Source organism: Tauraco erythrolophus, unplaced genomic scaffold (assembly GCF_009769465.1).
Source record: "Tauraco erythrolophus isolate bTauEry1 unplaced genomic scaffold, bTauEry1.pri scaffold_79_arrow_ctg1, whole genome shotgun sequence".
Classification (NCBI taxonomy): domain Eukaryota; kingdom Metazoa; phylum Chordata; class Aves; order Musophagiformes; family Musophagidae; genus Tauraco; species Tauraco erythrolophus.
In genome coordinates this window covers 2,173-21,881 of record NW_028238646.1, presented here as the reverse complement: position 1 = coordinate 21,881, position 19,709 = coordinate 2,173, and the positions used below count along the sequence as shown (strand labels likewise).

The 19,709-nt window shown below is 56.4% G+C and overlaps 1 protein-coding gene across 1 annotated transcript in view; it reads left to right on the top strand.

Moving 5' to 3' along the window:
* The window catches only part of CLPB (ClpB family mitochondrial disaggregase), a 40,201-nt gene extending 37,625 nt beyond the window's left edge, over positions 1–2,576 (top strand). The window contains exon 5 of the mRNA XM_086631059.1: positions 2,341–2,576. Coding sequence (XP_086487185.1) covers positions 2,341–2,576 — 236 coding nt within the window. The remainder of the gene's footprint in view (positions 1–2,340) is intronic.
* The last annotated feature ends 17,133 nt before the right edge of the window (positions 2,577–19,709 follow it).

The window sequence follows — 19,709 nt, the reverse complement described above, 5'->3', positions numbered from 1 at the left end:
CCAGGTCCCTTTCCCCTGTGCTGCTCCCCACCAGTTCAGTCCCCAACTTGTACTGGTACATGGGGTTGAATGTACCAGTTCATCTCTTGGATGGGGACGACGGAAGGGCGATGCCTTTCACCGTGACCTTACAGGGCTCCCGTGTCGGCGCGGTGACAGCTCGGCCGCGGCTGCTCGCCGCGGTGCGTTGCCTGTGTGCCAGCTGGGTTACGTGCACATCTGCCACTTCACCAGCTCCTACCTGGACGTGTTGTGGGACAGGGACAGATCCAGCGAGAGCTGGGCTTGGAGCCGGAGTGGTGCCGGCTGCCCCGCACAGAGCCTTTGCCTCTGGACATCAGTCGGATTTAGCGCATTCCTTGGTCTTCCAGCTTTGTGCCCCAAACTCTGATTTTGCACCTGATCTGGAAGATCATAGAATCATAGAATGGTCAGGGCTGGAAGGGACCCTCAAAGGTCATCTAGTCCAACCCCCCTGCAAGGAACAGGGATATCTCCAACTAGATCAGGTTGCTCAGGGCCTCGTCCAACCTGGCCTTGAACGTCTCCAGGGATGGAGCATCCACCACCTCTCTGGGCAACCTGTTCCAGTGTTCTACAACTCTCAGGGTAAAAAATTTTTTCCTAATATCCAATCTGAATTCGGTGTGTCTGTCTCACCACACGGTCCTTCTGTCTTCAGAATGCCTTGGCCCCACTTTGCTCTGGCCTGCACGCACAGGTCCTTGGGCTTTCCCGTTTGCAGGGTGTCCGTGCGTGTTGGCGTTCAGAAGAACAGAGCTCAAGGGAAGAAAAAATTGTAATTAATCAGCTTTTGGAAGCGTCAGTCTCTGTTGAAAGAAACATCACAATTTCTAGGTCTGATTTCACGAAACCTGCCAGGGCTCGGTGTAATTGCGTTTGCTCAGGACATTCCAGGCTTTCTAGTGAGTTGTAAAATGTGTTATTATGAATTATTCCCGTCCTGGTGGCATCAAGGAATACACCTCGTGGAGCACGCTGTGCTGGTGGCTGAGCAAACACAGGATAAAAACTCCAAGTCCCAAAGAACAGCCAGATTCAAAATGAAACCAAAGATGGCAAGGAGGTAGAGATGGACAGGAGCAGAACTGAGCGGAGTGTCATCCTCTGCAGCACTTCAACCCATATTACTGTTCAGTTAACAAAGGAAGTATTTTTAGAAGAGTTCCTGCTTTTAAAATCATGGAATCACAGAAGGGTTTGGGTTGGAAGGGACCTTCAAGACCATCTCGTCCCAACCCCCTGCCATGGGCAGGGACACCCTCCACTACACCAGGTTGCCCAAAGCCCCATCCAACCTGGCCTGGAACACTGCCAGGGATGGGGCAGCCACAGCTTCTCTGTGCCAGTGCCTCAGCACCCTCAGAGGGAACAATTTCTTCCTTAGATCCCATCGAAATCTCCCCTCTTTCAGTTTAAAGCCATTGCCCCGTGTCCTGTCACTGCACACCCTTGTCCAAAGCCCCTCTCCAGCTTTCCTGCAGCCCCTTTAGGCACTGGAAGGTGCTGGAAGGTCTTCCCGGAACCTTCTCTTCTCCAGGCTGAACAGCCCCAACTCTCCCAGCCCATCGCCATAGGAGAGGGCTATTTCTCAGAAATGGCCACTTCTTGACATTACTGGGAAGTGTGGAGCAGAGAAGGCAGCTCCTGGTGGAGATGAACCCATGAGCCACCGGAGCAGTGTGCTAAGAGAAGCTCAGCGTGGCTCCAAGGAGAGGCACTGGGCATTCCCAGCTGACTGCTGTCCCAAGGACCTGTAGCGCTGTCGTCCCTCAGCCTCTCCGGCTCCTTTCTCTTGGTGGTGACCTGTAGGTTTTTGGTGCTTTGTGCTTCCACCATTAAGTGGGTGCAGTGTGCTGGGATCGTGCCTTGGCTGGAGGAGGAAGGTGGTGTGGAGGAAGTGTTGAATGGTTGTTCTCTGGCTCTTCTGGTCAAAAAAAGGCAGAAGTCTCTGTATCACCTGCTTGTGTTGAATCCTGATTTCACTTAGAAGGTGCAAAGAGGCTGTGGTTGGAAGAAGAGTGAGAGATCTTCTCTTGGGCTTTCTCCAACCACCTCCTCCCGCGCCTGGGCGCTGTGAAGGCAGTCATGGGGATTCATGGAAACCCTGTTGCCTTCATCTCCACTGCTGCTCAGTGGTGTGGGGACGATACCCACCAGACACCCTCACTGGGGTCCTGGTTGTCTCCTGGAAAAGGCAATCAGGCCCTTAACAGCCTCCAGCCCAGTGCTGATGGTCCGTGCTGCCGGTGTGCGTTGAGACAAGCAGGTCTTTACTTCATCTCGGTGAGCTGAGCTTTCCTTCTTCTTCCCCCGCAGTCCTGGTGACCCGGGAGGACGACTTCAACAACCGCTTGAACATCCGAGCCAATTTCAAGGGCTGCACCGCTCTGCACTACGCTGTGCTGGCCGATGACTACCTGACGGTCAAATTGCTGCTGGATGCAGGTGGGTTTTGTAGCTCCAGCAGGCCCTTGGGCCGGGAGCACTTCTTCGGAGTGGGCTGTGGGGCTCGGACAAGGACCACACTGTTTCATTGTCAGGATGAGATGTGATTTACCGTTCGCTTTAGTATCCTTATTTTTTAGTTTCTGGGTTCCCATTCATCTCCACTGGTTTTTCTCGTGTGCTTCTGGTGACTGTTCTCGTCTTCATCGTTGAGTCTTTCCTTTCTTCCTGTGGCTCAGTGGGGGTGCGTCCCCTGGTCCCTCTCTTCAGTATTTTCATAGAATCACAGAATCATCTGGTTGGAAGAGACCCTCGAGATCACCGAGTCCAACCATTCACCCTGCACTGTCAGGGTCCCTAAACCATGTTCCTCAACACCAAATCCACACGGTTTTTAAACACCTCCAGGGATGGGGACTCCACCGCCTCCCTGGGCAGCCTGTTCCAATACTTCACAACCCTCTCCGTAAAGAAATTTTTCCTGATATCCAACCTAAATTTCCCCTGGCGCAACTTGAGGCCATTCCCTCTCATCCTGTCATTCCTAACGTGGGAGAAGAGACCGACCCCCATCTCCCTACAACTTCCTTTCAGGTGATTGTAGAGAGCGAGAAGGTCCCCCCTGAGCCTCCTCTTCTCCAGTCTGACCAGTCCCAGCTCCCTCAGCCGCTCCTCATGGGACAAGTTCTCCAAACCCTTCACTAGTTTTGTTGCCCTTCTCTGAACCCGTTCCAGCACCTCAACGTCCTCTTGAAGTGAGGGGCCCAAAACTGGACACTGTACTCCAGGTGTGGCCTCACCGGTGCTGAGTACTGGGGGACAATCAGCTCCCTGCTCCTGCTGGCCACACTGTTCTGATCCATGCCAGGATTCCATTGGCTTTCTTGGCTGCTTGGGCACACTGCTGGCTCATGTTCAATCATCTGTCGACCAGCACCCCCAGGTCCTTCTCTGCTGTGCAGCTTTCCAGCCACACTTCCCCAGGCCTGGAACGCTGCAGGGGGTTGTTGTGGCCCAAGTGCAGGACCCGGCACTTGGTCTGGTTGAATTTCATACAGTTGGCCTCGGCCCATCGATCCAGCCTGTCCAGGTCCCTCTGTAGAGCCTCCCGACCCTCAGGCAGATTTTGGACGTTGCCCTTTCGCATATCCCTTACGTACGTGTGTGGCGTGGAATCCAAGAGCCCCCGCTCTGCTGGGGATGGATCTGCCCCGTAGACAAGGCACTGGGTGGGTACCCGTACCCACGTTAGACGGTCGCGGCTCGGGTACCGTTGGCACCTCGGCAATGCAGCTTTTGTGGGAATCGGTAGAAATTGGTTTGCACAGTATTGGTTCTCCCGGTTAGATCACAGACTCCTTCTTCTCCTGGGTCCTGCTTTGCTGCCTTCTCTTACGACCTCACAGCTCTAGATTACGGATCCACAGAGATACTTAAGGCTGGACTCAATGATCTTGAGCATCTTTTCCAACCTAAATGATTCTTTGACACTACAGAGATGAAAATTCATAGACTCATATCATAGGATGGTTTGGGTTGGAAGGGACCTCAAAGACCATCCAGTTCCAACCCCCCTGCCGTGGGCAGGGACACCCTCCACTACACCAAGTTGCCCAAAGCCCCATCCAACCTGGCCTGGAACACTGCCAGGGATGGGGCAGCCACAGCTTCTCTGGGCAACCTGTGCCAGTGCCTCAGCACCCTCAGAGGGAAGAATTTCTTCCTTAGATCCCATCGAAATCTCCCCTCTTTCAGTTTAAAGCCATTGCCCCGTGTCCTGTCGCTGCATTCGCAGGGTTATAGCGTAGTTTGGGTTGGAAGAGACGTCAGGAGGTCTGGAATCCAGCCTCCTGTTCAAAGCAGGGTCAGCTGCTTACCTGACCAGGTCAGACAGGGCTTTGGCCAGCTGGGTCCTGAAAACCACCAAGGGTGGACCGTGCCCAGCCTCTCTGGGCAACCTGTTGCGGTGCTTGACTGTCTTCGTGAGGGAAGAGCTCATCAGCGCTGGCGGAGGAGAAGAAGAAGATGCATTTAGCGACCAGAACAGAGATGTGCTACCATGACAACAGTTTTTTATGTTTCCCTCCTGCTGGTCTTTACCAGCCTGCCGTTTGTGTCTGCGTGACGCCGTGACGCAGAACCGAGCCTGCCCAACGCCTGGCTAGGTGTGCTGGGTGCTGCTAAATAGCTGTGTCTGCCATGCCAGTTGTTCTGCAGACCTCAGGGCTGGTCAGCAGAGTTCTGCCTTCCTCCAGGTTCGTGTCCTTCATCCCTCTCATTCCTCCTACCACAACGTCACGTCGGGCAGCTCTCGAGGAGCAGGAAGCAGCGAGGCTGCTCCTGCTTCGGAGCGTGCGCTTGCCGGCAGCCGTCTGTCTTCTGCCAGACGCAGCGTGGAGCAGCTGCTGAGCACTGCCAGCCTGTCCCTGCAGTGGAGAGACTCTCGGATGCTGATTTGTGCAGAAATTTTAGGAATGTCGTCATCTTAATGGTGTGGGCGTCTCAGGAGTTCGGGAGTTAATTCCAGGGAAGCAGACAGGCAGATAATTGTAGGACGGGCTCACATAAGGCTCGTTCCTTAAGAGAGGAACTAAATAGATAATGGGAAGTAGCGTTTGTGAAGGCTAAACATCCCCAAAAGGGACGGAGAAAAATAATTGTAGGAACATTGAACCTTGATACTCATCTGTACCATATGCTTGTTGTCTTTCACAGATAGCAAAGCAAGAGTGAAAGGCTGAGATTCAATGCCACCGAATTCCACAGTTAGCTCTGGGTCAGGGTTTCTCTGGGAGCCTTCCAGACCCCAGACCCCTAGCTCTTGGCCATAAATCAACCCAAAAAAAAAAGGAGCCACTGAATGAAAACCTATTGCAAATGGATTTAGCCTGGGTTCCTCAAGGATGCGTGCTGGGAAGGGAGCTGAAAAAGCTGCTCTGTAGGCTGTGGGAGTCTGAGCACGTGGTGACTGGGAAGTCCTGGGACAAAAATATCGGTCCAGTCTGCGTTTACGTGATGTGACAGTCCCGCTCCGTGTTCGCAACGCGTAGGCACCGCCTGAACGCTGAGCCCGGCGCGCTCGGTGCGTCTGGCTCGTGGCGCGGTCCCGGCTGCACACGGGCAGCGCTTCCGTGTCCAAGGGCACTGGTGCTCGGAAGGAGCTGCTCCAACAGGACCTCTGAGATCCCACAGCCGTGGGCCGGGATGCCTGTGGGAGGAGCGAAGCCAGCACTGGCACAGGTTTCCCAGAGAAGCTGTGGCTGCCCCATCCCTGGCAGTGTTCAAGGCCAGGTTGGATGAGGCTTTGGGCAACCTGGTGTAGTGGAGGGTGTCCCTGCCCATGGCAGGGGGGTTGGAACTGGGTGATCTTTGAGGTCCCTTCCAACCCAAACCCATCTGTGATTCTGTGATTCCCCCTCTCCAGCGCCGAGCTGTGAACACACAGACCTGGAAGGGCTTTTGATGGTGAGTGCCGCGGTGGAAGTGGTGGCGTGGAAAAGTCCTCGTCACAGCAGTTGTCGTGAGCAGGTCTGAGCAGGGTGAGATGTGGCTCTTGGGGCTGGGGAGCAGCTCACGTGTGCACCTCGACAGCAGCGGTTTATCTCTAAAAACACCTGAAATGCAGCAGTGGATTGGCCACCAGGGCAGAGGGGCGGCCCGCTGGGAAGCTGGCACATGTGCCCGGTGTTGGCGAGGACGTACGCGTCTTGTCCTGAGGGAAGGCGGCGACAGAGCCACCAGCAAGAGGCTGCGAGCTCCGTTTCAATCTGCCGAGTTTGTCCTCAACAAACCTTCTCCAGACCCTCTGGAGGAAAGCTGGGATAATGTTTTTTTCCAAAGGTACCTGCTTCTTGCTGCCGCCTTTGGAATCATGGAATGGTTTGGGTTGGAAGAGACCTCAAAGATCATCTAGTTCCAACCCAGTCTGTAGGAACGTGCGTGTTTGAGTACAGTTGAAGGGATTGTGGGCCAAATCAACATGGAAATTCTGAATTTAGTCTGTCATGGCACTGAAACGTGACAGTCGCTCTTATCCAGCCCCACGGAAATCCCTCTGGATACAGATTCAAGAGAGTCGACACTAAAAGTGCGTTTCCAAGTGAAAATCGTCGTCGTGCGAAGACGAGAGCGCGCACCAGTGCTTAGACGCTGGGAATAGTGGTCCGTGGACTGGAACCTCCACTCGGTGTGTGCCATGAAGGATCACGCTGGAGCCCCTGTGGGATCTCGAGGCTGTTTCCAACGTTCTTCGGATCCGTGCGTGTTCACTGCCCGTCCGCAGCATCCGCTTACCCTTTGCGGCCGTGGTTACGATGACAATTTACGACGGTTTAGTTGCTAAATCAAACCCATCCCTTCTCTTCGTCGGTGAATTCCTGCGCCGGTCGCGTTGCAGCAGATCCTTCCCGTTCCTTTCCGTGGGTTTTGCATGCCAGAGCTGGATCTCACCACCGGCGCCCGACGTGAAGCTTTTTTTTGCGATTTACGTCACCTGCTCCCCTTTAGATCCGAAATGGTGTAAAATTCCATCTGCAGGCTGGTGGGAGTCAGGCCTGATGGGAAGAAGTTGCCGGGGACAGAAAGGCAAAGAGGATTTTCCATCCCCCTTTCACACTTGAGATTTTGGACACTTATTTTTGCCTCGAGGCTGTGATCAAAGCCCTTGGGTCCCCCAAAAAAAGTGTCTTGCAGGGAGCTGTGCTTTCTGCGAGCATCCTTGGAGTAAATCGCTCGGGGGGGAGCAGGAGCAGGGAGACATTTGCAACATATTGCAAGAAGGACATGGAGCTGCTGGAGCGGGGCCAGAGGAAGCCACGGAGATGATGGGAGGGCTGGAGCACCTCTGCTCTGGAGACAGGCTGGGAGAGTTGGGGCTGTTCAGCCTGGAGAAGAGAAGGCTACAGGGAGACCTTCCAGCACCTCCCAGTGCCTAAAGGGGCTACAGGAAAGCTGCAGAGGGGCTTTGGACACGGGTGTGGAGTGACAGGACACGGGGCAATGGCTTTAAACTGGAAAAGGGGAGATTTCGATGGGATCTAAGGAAGAAATTCTTCCCTCTAAGGGTGGTGAGGCACTGGCACAGGTTGCCCAGAGAAGCTGTGGCTGCCCCATCCCTGGCAGTGTTCCAGGCCAGGTTGGATGGGGCTTTGGGCAACCTGGTGTAGTGGAGGGTGTCCCTGCCCATGGCAGGGGGGTTGGAACTGGATGATCTTTGAGGTCCCTTCCAACCCAAACCATTCCATGATTCTACGATTCTATGCAGGTCAGGCTATGAGCCCGCCTGGTGCCAGGGATGCCCGATGGGGCCGCTCCGCGTGATGACAGAGCGTCGGTCCCGCGTCCTTGTTGGTGTAATCCGCGATGGATGCGCGGACGGAGGTCTTGGAAGCGGGATCGAACACCTTTCTCCGCGCCGGCCCTGGCCCTTTGTGAGGGTAATTTCCCCGAGCTCTGCCATTGACCCCCACCAGGACGGCCCCTGCTTGCTGACATGGAACGGGCTCCCTCCCTCGCACGTCCCTCCACCTGCCTTTTTACTAACTGGCCATTTACTTGCCCCCGACGCCTCCTCCGCGTGGTCCCCTGCCCTCGGGGCCAAAGCCATTAACTGCCAAGGCCCCTCTCTGCTACAACAGCCACCCCGTTGTGTGGCACCGGGGTTGGGTTGGTTTTTTAAGGGAAGCCCCCCCCCCCCCCCCGAGCTTGCCCCTCACCCTGCGTCGCTGGCCTTTTGTGGCCCATTCAGTGACTCGCTTGACCCCTGCAGGACCTTGTCGCCCTGTGGTCAGCATGTGTGTGCCCAGCAGACCGCGAGACCCAAGTGGCTGCTCCGTTGTCCTTTCGGGCGGTTGCTGGTGACATGTCACAGCCCCCTGACCCGAGCTGACACCATAAACACCAGTGTCCATGGGGAGGAGCGGGTGGGAGCTCACATCCCAGAGGGCACCGGTTGCTGCTGCAGGCATGGTCAATTCAGAGGGCTTTGTGTTTGGCTTGGAGGAAGGAAGGCAGAGTCTCCAGCTCGTTGAGGATGGAAGTCCATTCCTTTTAAAGGGAGCTTTTGCTACGTCGGAATTTAAATCTGCCACATGGAATAGCCGATATGAAAAGGTTCACCTTGCTGCAGGCACTGGGGTGGCCTTGCTGTACAGCTCAGCCACCTCCAAGTGCCCTTCCAAGTCTGTTTCTGCTCCAGAACCTGTTGCTGAAATGCAGGTAGCTGGAGGAGCCCAGGCAGACACTGGTCCGTGGGGACTTGGGACTGGAGCTCAGTGACCCACAGGCCAGTGCCTGGAAGCACAGTGGATGTATTCCTAAAGTCACAGAAAGGTTTGGGTTGGAAGGAACCTTCAAGATCATCCAGTTCCAACCCCCTGCCATGGGCAGAGACACCCTCCACTACACCAGGTTGCCCAAAGCCCCATCCAACCTGGCCTTGAACACTGCCAGGGATGGGGCAGCCACAGCTTCTCTGGGCAACCTGTGCCAGTGCCTCACCACCCTCAGAGTGAAAAATTTCTTCCTTAGAACATGAAACATCAGGAGGGTTCAGTTTGACTATCGGCAAACATTCAAGCTCAGAGGAGAGTGGAGGGTAGGAATGGCCAAATGCAGGTCCTGCACGTGGGTCGGGGCAATGCCAAGCGCAAGTACAGGCTGGGCAGAGAATGGATGGAGAGCAGCCCTGAGGAGAAGGACTTGGGGTGCTGATGGATGAGAAGCTCAACATGAGCCGGCACCATGCGCTGGCAGCCCAGAAAGCCAACCGTGTCCTGGGCTGCATCCAGAGCAGCGTGGGCAGCAGGGCGAGGGAGGGGATTCTGCCCCTCTGCTCTGCTCTCCTGAGACCCCCCTGCAGTGCTGGGAGAGTTGGGGCTGTTCTGTTAGGTGACAGTCTCTGAACAGCAGATCTCTCCTAATGGATGGATCCGCAAAAATTTCCAGCCCAGGTTCAGATGCAGCTGTACGGTGAGTTTAAACCTACTGGATTTTTTTGCTTTGTTTGGCTTTCCGTTGAGCCCTGGAGATTGATGAGGTGGAAAGCGCTGCCCCGAGGCCCAAGACAGCAGATGGTGCGCTCAGAAAACTCCCACGAGCTGGTTCCCTTCAAAACTAATTTCATTTATTCTGAAGCTACCTTGGCAGCTTCTCCTGTCCCACCCTGGATCTCTGATGGCTCTGCCTCTGCCTGGAGATCAGCCAGGGCTTTGGAAGGACCGGTGGTGCAGGTGTGGCAGTGCCAGTCGACAGGACAGAGCAGCACAGGAACCACAAGTCCCTTTGGTCCATGGCACCTGTCATAAACGGGCAGCGTGTCTGCGGGGGGGTGTGTGTGTGGGGGTGTGTGTGTGTTTGTGACCTTCAAGACCATCCAGTTCCACTACACCAGGTTGCTCAAAGCCCCATCCAACCTGGCCTTGAACACTGCCAGGGATGGGACAGCCACAACTTCTCTGGGCAACCTGTGCCAGTGCCTCACCACCCTCAGAGGGAAGAATTTCTTCCTTAGATCCCATCGAAATCTCCCCTCTTCCAGTTTAAAGCCATTGCCCCGTGTCCTGTCACTCCACACCCTTGTCCAAAGCCCCTCTCCAGCTTTCCTGTAGCCCCTTTAGGCACTGGGAGGTGCTGGAAGGTCTCCCCGGAGCCTTCTCTTCTCCAGGCTGAACAGCCCCAACTCTCCCAGCCTGTCTCCAGAGCAGAGGTGCTCCAGCCCTCGCATCATCTCCGTGGCCTCCTCTGGCCCCACTCCAGCAGCTCCATGTCCTTCTTGTGTTGGGGACCCCAGAGCTGAAGGCAGCACTGCAGGGGGGTCTCAGGAGAGCAGAGCAGAGGGGCAGAATCCCCTCCCTCGCCCTGCTGCCCACGCTGCTCTGGATGCAGCCCAGGACACGGTTGGCTTTCTGGGCTGCCAGCGCATGGTGCCGGCTCATGTTGAGCTTCTCATCCATCAGCACCCCCAAGTCCTTCTCCTCAGGGCTGCTCTCCATCCATTCTCTGCCCAGCCTGTCCTTGTGCTTGGGATTGCCCTGACCCACGTGCAGGACCTTGCCCTTGGCCTTGTTGAACTCCATGAGTTTCTCACAGGCCCACCTCTCCGGCCTGTCCAGGTCCCTCTGGATGGCATCCCTTCCCTCCAGCGTGCCCACCACACCACACAGTTGGTGTCACCAGAAACTTGCTGATGGTGCACTCGATCCCACTGTCCACGGCACCGACAAAGGTGTTCAATGACAGGCTGCTCTGTCTCCGCTGGGTTTTTTGCCTCACGTTACCTGCAGTTGGGAACCCGTTTGCCTTGTGAAGAACAAGGCTGTAACTCCGTCCTCGTGAGCAAAACCAGCCCAGCGTGACATAACAACCCGTCCGTTGCTGTCCGGGATCCCGCGTGCCGGCGTGGTGAGTGCTCATGCCGGGAGTGCATCCCGCTCCCGCACACGGCCCCGTGCCCGCACATCCCGCGCTGCCCAGGCCATGGAGTCGGACGGAGCGTGGCTGAGTCCTCCCCACGCTCCTGCCAGCTCCTTGCGGGACACCGAGCCCTTCCTCAGCCCGGGGTGGCAGCGTCGGGGTTTTTTGGGGAGTCGCACGTGCAGTAGGTGCCCCCCGTGCTCCATCCTGGCGATGTGCTCCAGGTCTGGCCCCGGCAGTAACCCATCCACCCCGGGCCAGCTGCTGTGCCAGCGCCTGAGGGCCTGCCTCCCTCTCCTGCCTCCCTCTCCGTGCTCATATTTACAAGGGAACGTGATAAATTCCGTATTGATTCCTCCTGTTGCCCTGTAAATTTTGCAAAAGATGATTAAATCGCGCAATAGAGTCTGCAGGCGCCGGGGCTCAATATGTTCTGGGCCGGCGTATCGTATCGACCCCCTCCGTCCGGCGGCAGCAGGTTCCACTCCCCGCCGCGCCAGACCAGTAATTAAAATCCTGTGAGACTGGGATGTGGAAACCAATCACACCGCCGCCTCGCAGCCTCCCGCATCCCGCCGCGGCGAGAGCCGTCAGCGTGTCGGTGCCGGCACGTTCCCGTCCGCGGCGGAGCGCCAAGGAATGGTTTCCCCACGGGGCAGGGGAGCGGAGAGATCCCTTTCCAGAGTCTTTCTGGGTACAAAACTCCGCCGTGACATGACGTTTGCCATGGATTTCATGGCTCTGCACGCGCGTGTGGGTGCATCGGGAGATGAGCATCCTTCCGTTTCCCTTCCCGTGCTGGTTCCCTACAAACCAGGAAAAGGTGGATCGTTTTCACGCCCACGTACCAGGCGGGTGCAAAACAACCGACACACACGTTGCCGTAAAGCAGGATGAAAGGAGCAGGTGGGTCAGCTCGCTCTGAAAGGCGTGGCGAGGAATGAAGGGTTTTCCGAGCCCAAAATACAGAGTCCCAATTGCCCCAGCCTGTCCGTGCCCTGGTCCTTCCCATGTGCTGCTGGAGAAGATTGTGTTTGAGAGCGGTTCAGAACTGAGCCATGTGTGCGAGCTGAAATCAGTTGGAGGTGAGGGGTGGCTGGAGGGGAACCTTTTTGTTGCCTCAGATACAGAATCATGGAATGGTTTGGGTTGGAAGGGACCTCAAAGATCATCCAGTTCCAACCCCCCTGCCATGGGCAGGGACACCCTCCACTACACCAGGTTGCCCAAAGCCTCATCCAACCTGGCCTGGAACACTGCCAGGGATGGGGCAGCCACAGCTTCTCTGGGCAACCTGTGCCAGTGCCTCAGCACCCTCAGAGGGAAGAATTTCTTCCTTAGATCCCATCGAAATCTCCCCTCTTTCAGTTTAAAGCCATTGCCCCGTGTCCTGTCACTCCACACCCTTGTCCAAAGCCCCTCTCCAGCTTTCCTGTAGCCCCTTTAGGCACTGGGAGGTGCTGGAAGGTCTCCCCGGAGCCTTCTCTTCTCCAGGCTGAACAGCCCCAACTCTCCCAGCCTGTCTCCAGAGCAGAGGTGCTCCAGCCCTCGCATCATCTCCGTGGCCTCCTCTGGCCCCGCTCCAGCAGCTCCGTGTCCTTCTTGTGCTGGGGACCCCAGAGCTGAAGGCAGCACTGCAGGGGGGTCTCAGGAGAGCAGAGCAGAGGGGCAGAATCCCCTCCCTCGCCCTGCTGCCCACGCTGCTCTGGATGCAGCCCAGGACACGGTTGGCTTTCTGGGCTGCCAGCGCACGGTGCCAGCTCATCATCCAACACCCCCAAGTCCTTCTCCTTAGGGCTGCTCTCCATCCAATCTCTATCCAGCCCGTATTTGTGTTTAGAGGATCTCTCCTTTCCATGTCGACTCTCCCTACTCCAGAAACATCTAGTTGCTCATTAAGCCGGAACTCTTCCTTTCTACATCACTTTTTCAACCATATGTTGTCACCATCCCTCTGTTTGGTCGTGCATGTGTTAAAATTTGTTACAAACCGTGCACAGCCATAGTAGTGACTAAGTAAATACATTGAGAACAAATCCTCAAGGGATGGACGAGTTGCCAGCTTGGTCAGGTGGGACAAAATGTATTTGTAATGCAGTCAGATGCAAAGTTGTGCGCGTCGGGAGAGGAGTACAGAGCAGTGTCGACCCTTGGAAAGGGGAGGCTCTGGAAAGGATGAGGAACCACAGCTGGGTGAGCAGGAGCAGGAGGAGGCACTGGGAGCTGATCCACACCAGAACGAGCCATTCTGAGGGTGTATCAACAGTCAGAGGACGAGAGGGACTTCAGGAAGGAGAGGCAGGACAAGAGCTCATGCATGATACTGGATGAAGTCATACTGGAAAGGCTTCCAGTGCTTTAGGAGTGAGGGTGGACCAAGGGAGCACAGGTCCTGTTCCCCAGGAGCTCCGGGTGGGCTGCTGCCATGCCAGGGCCGTGCATCAGCCGGCGCTCGAGGTGGTGGCACCAAAGCTGGTTCAGGTGACACAATGCTCTGCACTGCCCGGGATATCGCGCTGGCGGTGCCAGACAGCCTTGGCCACCGGGAGAGCAGGAGGAGCTCGTTCAGGGGGGAGGACAGCATTTCACAGCCATCTCCATCTGCGTGCGTGGCTCTTCTGGTGGAGAGTCGGTGGGTTGAGCTGTCAGGCTGTAAATCAGAGTTCTCTCCTGGGGGTTCTCGTTAAGGTGGCACTTCGTTCGGTGCCAGGAAGGATTTGAGGAACTGGGTAGGAGTGAAGGTTGAAAATCCTGCTGAGCGGTGTGGCGGTGCCACCACGTTCAGGCACGGCAGGAATCACTGCCTAAATCTTTTTTGCACCTTCGTGGTCAGCGTTTGTGATTTCTTTGCTTGGTGCAGTGCGAACGTTTTTAGTGAGGTCTTGGGAGTCACTAACGAGTGGTTCTCGTCGCTTGGTGCGATGTGTCTGCCGTCACCTTCTCAGCTACGTTTGTCAGCCCCCAGAAAGGAAAATGAAGCTCGTTTGGCAAGACCTGTTTTTCGTGCAACCTCAGCTTTTGTTTAAAGCCTACAGGAAAGCTGAAGAGGGGCTTTGGACAAGGGTGTGGAGTGACAGGACAAGGGGCAATGGCTTTAAACTGGAAGAGGGGAGATTTCGGTGGGATCTAAGGAAGAAATTCTTCCCTCTGAGGGTGCTGAGGCACTGGCACAGGTTGCCCAGAGAAGCTGTGGCTGCCCCATCCCTGGCAGTGTTCCAGGCCAGGCTGGATGAGGCTTTGGGCAACCTGGTGTAGTGGAAGGTGTCCCTGCCCATGGCAGGGGGGTTGGAACTGGATGATCTTGAAGGTTCCTTCCAACCCAATCCCTTCTATCGTTCTGTGGTTCTGTGATTCAGTTTTGTCCTGTCCAGCCTGGCAGCCGTTTGGGTCGAGATCTTTACTGCCCCTCATCCTGCCTGAGCCGCCTTGACTTCTCCCCCCGCTCCCGGTGGGCTGCACATTCTCCCTTGGAAAGGAGAACCGCTGTCCTCGGGAGAAAGCGGGTCCTGAACCCCATCCGTGCTCCTTCCCGGGGGCAGATTGCTGGGATCTGGGGGAGCCGCTCTTCTTTGAGAGTTTTCATTCGCTCTTTTCTGTCTCCTTTTCACCAACCCGTTACTTCCTGACGGGATTTCATCAGCCCGGCGAAAGCGCTCGGACACGCGTGCGTGCGTGGAGCCGTGCGGAGTCGTGTGTGGGTGCCGGAGAAGTCCAGGGCTTGGGAGCAGCTGCTCACCGGGGTCCTTCAGCACCCCGAGCATTTAGTCCTGCAGAGATTCACGTTTTCACCGGAGGGACCGAAGGCAGAATTAGCCTCGGGGCGTCCGTACTGGAGATGGTTTGGTTTGATACGCTCTCACAGCCAGGGTGATTAGCAAAGGTGTTTCACAGAAGGAAGAGAACACCTTTGCTGTAGCAGTTCCAAGAAAACCCCAGCAGTAAGTAGGTTTACAGAGCAGCAGGTTGTTAGAGAAGGAAGGATCTGCAGCCTGATGTCAAGGATTTGACGTCACCTGGACTCTCACCTGGAGTACTGCGTCCAGTTCTGGAGCCCCCAACATAAGAAGGACATGGACCAGTTGGAGCGGGTCCAGAGGAGGGCCACGAAGATGATGCGAGGGCTGGAGCACCTTTCCTATGAGGACAGGCTGAAAGAGTTGGGGCTGTTCAGCCTGGAGAAGAGGAGGCTCCAGGGTGACCTTATAGTGGTCTTCCAGTACCTCAAGGGGGCCTACAAGAAAGATGGGGAGAGGCTGTTCAGGAGGGCCAGTTGTGATAGGACAAGGGGTAATGGTTTTAAAATAGAGGGAGGTAGATTCAGGTTGGGTATTAGGAAGAAATTTTTTACCATGAGAGTTGTAGAACACTGGAACAGGTTGCCCAGAGAGGTGGTGGATGCTCCATCCCTGGAGACGTTCAAGGCCAGGTTGGACGAGGCCCTGAGCAACCTGATCTAGTTGGAGATATCCCTGTTCCTTGCAGGGGGGTTGGACTAGATGACCTTTGAAGGTCCCTTCCAGCCCTAACCATTCTATGTTTCTATGATTCTATGATTTAAAATTCCTGGGTGCGAGGCATTATTGGAGCGTTAGCAAATGCTGCCAGGTAAGAGAGGTGGGGCTGGATGCTGAATCCTCTGGAGTATCGTCCTCCCGTGTGCCTGCAGCTTCTGCTTCCACACCATACCTTTGAAAGTTTTGCTCCAGGTCTTCCCTTGCTGGGATTCGAGGCTGTTCCCGGGGGAGCCAACGCTCACGTTGCAGTCCAAGCGCTTGGGAAGGTTCAGTCGGTGCAGTCGCAGGGCCAGGTCTTCAGCACGTGCTCCAGGTGCTTGGCCAGCGAGCAGAGCAATGCCCTGGAACGTCTCGCTGGGATTTATGGCAACCTCTGGCAGGGAAGGGGTGGTGGGATCCCGGACTGAGGTGGCCACTTCCATGGCTTTCGTACTTTAAAAGCTGCTTGGGAAATGTGTGTCTTATTGATTTAAAACCAGGTTTGCGTTACTGGAAAAGGGGTGATCATGCTAATTGAATCACGGAGGGCTCAGGAGGACACAAGTCTCTTCATATTACTTTAAGTAGCCATTGGAGCCATAATACAGTCATTCCTCGTTAGGGCTGATGGCTGATGACACTGTCATCCCCAGCAGGTAGCATGGGCTGCGTCCTCCTGGTGAATCCCAGACTCTGGTGGTGTTTGAACGGGGCCAGGGAGACGGGTGACTGCAGTGGCAAGTGGCATTTAGCGCACCAGGGTTGTGTCGTTTGTCCCAGCATGTGTCTGCTGCTCAGAGCCCCCTTGGTCCATGGAGCCACAGAAGGGTTTGGGTTGGAAGGGACCTCAAAGATCATCCAGTTCCAACCCCCCTGCCATGGGCAGGGACACCCTCCACTACACCAGGCTGCCCAAAGCCCCATCCAACCTGGCCTTGAACACTGCCAGGGATGGGGCATCTCATCTACAACTTCTCCGGGCAACCTGTTCCACTGCCTAATGACCCTCATTGGGAAGAATTTCTTCCTTGGATCTCATGGAAATCTCCCCTCTTCCAGTTTAAAGCCATTGCCCCGTGTCCTGTCACTCCACACCCTTGTCCAAAGCCCCTCTCCAGCTTTCCTGTAGCCCCTTTAGGTACTGGAAGGTGCTGGAAGGTCTCGCTGGAGCCTTCTCTTCTCCAGGCTGAACAGCCCCAACTCTCTCAGCCTGTCTCCAGAGCAGAGGTGCTCCAGCCCTCGCATCATCTCCGTGGCCTCCTCTGGCCCCGCTCCAGCAGCTCCATGTCCTTCTTGTGCTGGGGACCCCAGAGCTGAAGGCAGCACTGCAGGGGGGTCTCAGGAGAGCAGAGCAGAGGGGCAGAATCCCCTCCCTCGCCCTGCTGCCCACGCTGCTCTGGGTGCAGCCCAGGACACGGTTGGCTTTCTGGGCTGCCAGCGCACGGTGCCAGCTCATGGTGAGCCTCTGAGGATGAGAGCCACTCTCTGTGCCCTTTTCCAGCACCCCACTCTTGGCTTGGGGATTTCCAGGCTCTCCTTTCTGGGATTTAGTTTCCTTCACCAGAAAAATGTGTTGGGTTTTTTTCTCCCCAGGAGAAACACTGAACTGGGTCCTGCAGAGTCTGCTGCAGGGAGGGGGATGCTCCCTGAATGCCCTCTGGTGTGCTGGAGCACAGGATGGGCAGGCGGGGCTGTGATGGGGAACAAGGCCACCACCTTGGCAGAAGGGGTGCCCGCTGATCCTCCTGAAGGAGCTTGGTGTGCTCCTCGGTGCAGGGCAGGGTGATGAGACCTGCATGGTGTAGAGACGAGCAGGGATGAGTGCCCTGGAGGCCTGTGATCTCGGTACTGTCCATTCCTCTTGCTGTGCCAAGGACGGGCCGAGGAACCCGTGCTGAAATGACTTTGTGATGACTGGAGAGCTGCTGGACAGAGATGTTTGCAGGATCAGTGTCTGGCTGGCAGCCTTAATCATGAAGTTAGTAACTGCTTCGGGGTGGCTGGAGATGGCTGTGTGCTGGAGAGAACGGCTTTCGACAACTTTCCTGGCTGAAGCTGCACCACCTTCTGCGCCAGAGACTCGCCCAGGCGTTTGGTTGCCACCTTCACCGTGTTGTCTCTCCGGGACACAAATGGAGGAAGACAACAGGACATCAAACGTTTTGGTGTCTTGTCTATCGTACTGCTGCTAGTGTCCAGCTCTGTTGCAGACAGAACCTTTGGGGTGGCACCAGGACATGGACCATCTGGTGCAGTTCATAGCTGTCCCCAAAGCAGCTCCTGCTGAGTGATCCGCAGAAGAAAGGCTCAGGAGCCAGCGCTCAGCTGGAGGATACCTCTGAGGATGCCCGAGAGCAGCAGTCCATGCAGGAGCTTTCACAGTGCCTGGATACACTATGGAATGAGGTTCTCACGCTTACTCCTTTCCTCGTCTCAGTGCCCGGGGCTCTCCCAGGCCTCCCTGCATCCAGTCTTTGGAGAAACGTGGCTCTCTGGGTGTCCGTGTGGATCACTGGTGGGTGCTGCTGTGAGCCCCGTTCTGTCTGTCCGAGCTATGAGACTTGTTCTTGCTTCAGCAGGAGCGGATTTGGCTCCACACCCTGAGCCAGATCTCCGTCCTCTGCCCTGCCAGGACAGACAGCGGCGAGGATGGAGAGTGAGGACCGAGCTGCGGCAGCGTCCCAAGGGCTGCCGAGCCATGGAGGATGTGGGGCTTCCCATGGAGCATCACTGGGATGCTCCTCTGAGCCCCGTGCCAGCCCTCCAAGCCCCTGGGTTCCCCCTCTCCTCCTTATTATCTCCCCCTCCTCTGCTATCCCCATCTCCTCCTGCCATCCCCATCTCCTCCTGCAATCCCCATCTCTTCCTGCCATCCCCATCTCCTCTGCCATCCCCATCTCCTCCTGCAATCCCCATCTCCTCTGCCATCCCCATCTCCTCTGCCATCCCCATCTCTTCCTGCCATCCCCATCTCCTCTGCCATCCCCATCTCCTCCTGCAATCCCCATCTCCTCTGCCATCCCCATCTCCTCCTGCAATCCCCATCTCTTCCTGCCATCCCCATCTCCTCTGCCATCCCCATCTCCTCCTGCAATCCCCATCTCCTCTACCATCCCCATCTCCTCTGCCATCCCCATCTCCTCTACCATCCCCATCTCCTCCACCATCCCCATCTCCTCTGCAATCCCCATCTCCTCTGCCATCCCCATCTCCTCTGCCATCCCCATCTCCTCTGCCATCCCCATCTCTTCCTGCCATCCCCATCTCCTGCCATCCCCATCTCCTCTACCATCCCCATCTCTTCCTGCCATCCCCATCTCCTCCACCATCCCCATCTCCTCCTGCAATCCCCATCTCCTCTGCCATCCCCATCTCTTCCTGCCATCCCCATCTCCTCCTGCAATCCCCATCTCCTCTACCATCCCCATCTCCTCTGCCATCCCCATCTCCTTTGCCATCCCCATCTCCTCTGCCATCCCCATCTCCTTTGCCATCCCCATCTCCTCTACCATCCCCATCTCCTCTGCCATCCCCATCTCCTCTACCATCCCCATCTCCTCTGCCATCCCCATCTCCTCCTGCCATCCCCATCTCCTTTGCCATCCCCATCTCCTCTACCATCCCCATCTCCTCTGCCATCCCCATCTCTTCCTGCCATCCCCATCTCCTCTGCAATCCCCATCTCCTCCTGCCATCCCCATCTCCTTTGCCATCCCCATCTCCTCTGCCATCCCCATCTCCTCCTGCAATCCCCATCTCCTCTGCCATCCCCATCTCTTCCTGACATCCCCATCTCTTCCTGCCATCCCCATCTCCTCCTGCAATCCCCATCTCCTCTGCCATCCCCATCTCTTCCTGACATCCCCATCTCTTCCTGCCATCCCCATCTCCTCCTGCAATCCCCATCTCCTCTGCCATCCCCATCTCCTCTGCCATCCCCATCTCCTCCACCATCCCCATCTCCTCCACCATCCCCATCTCCTCTGCCATCCCCATCTCCTCCTGCAATCCCCATCTCCTCTGCCATCCCCATCTCTTCCTGCCATCCCCATCTCTTCCTGCCATCCCCATCTCCTCTGCCATCCCCATCTCCTCCACCATCCCCATCTCCTCCACCATCCCCATCTCCTCTGCCATCCCCATCTCCTCTGCCATCCCCATCTCCTCTACCATCCCCATCTCCTCTGCCATCCCCATCTCCTCTGCCATCCCCACCTCCTCCTGCCATCCCCATCTCCTCTGCCATCCCCATCTCCTCCACCATCCCCATCTCCTCTGCCATCCCCATCTCCTCCTGCAATCCCCATCTCCTCTGCCATCCCCATCTCCTCTGCC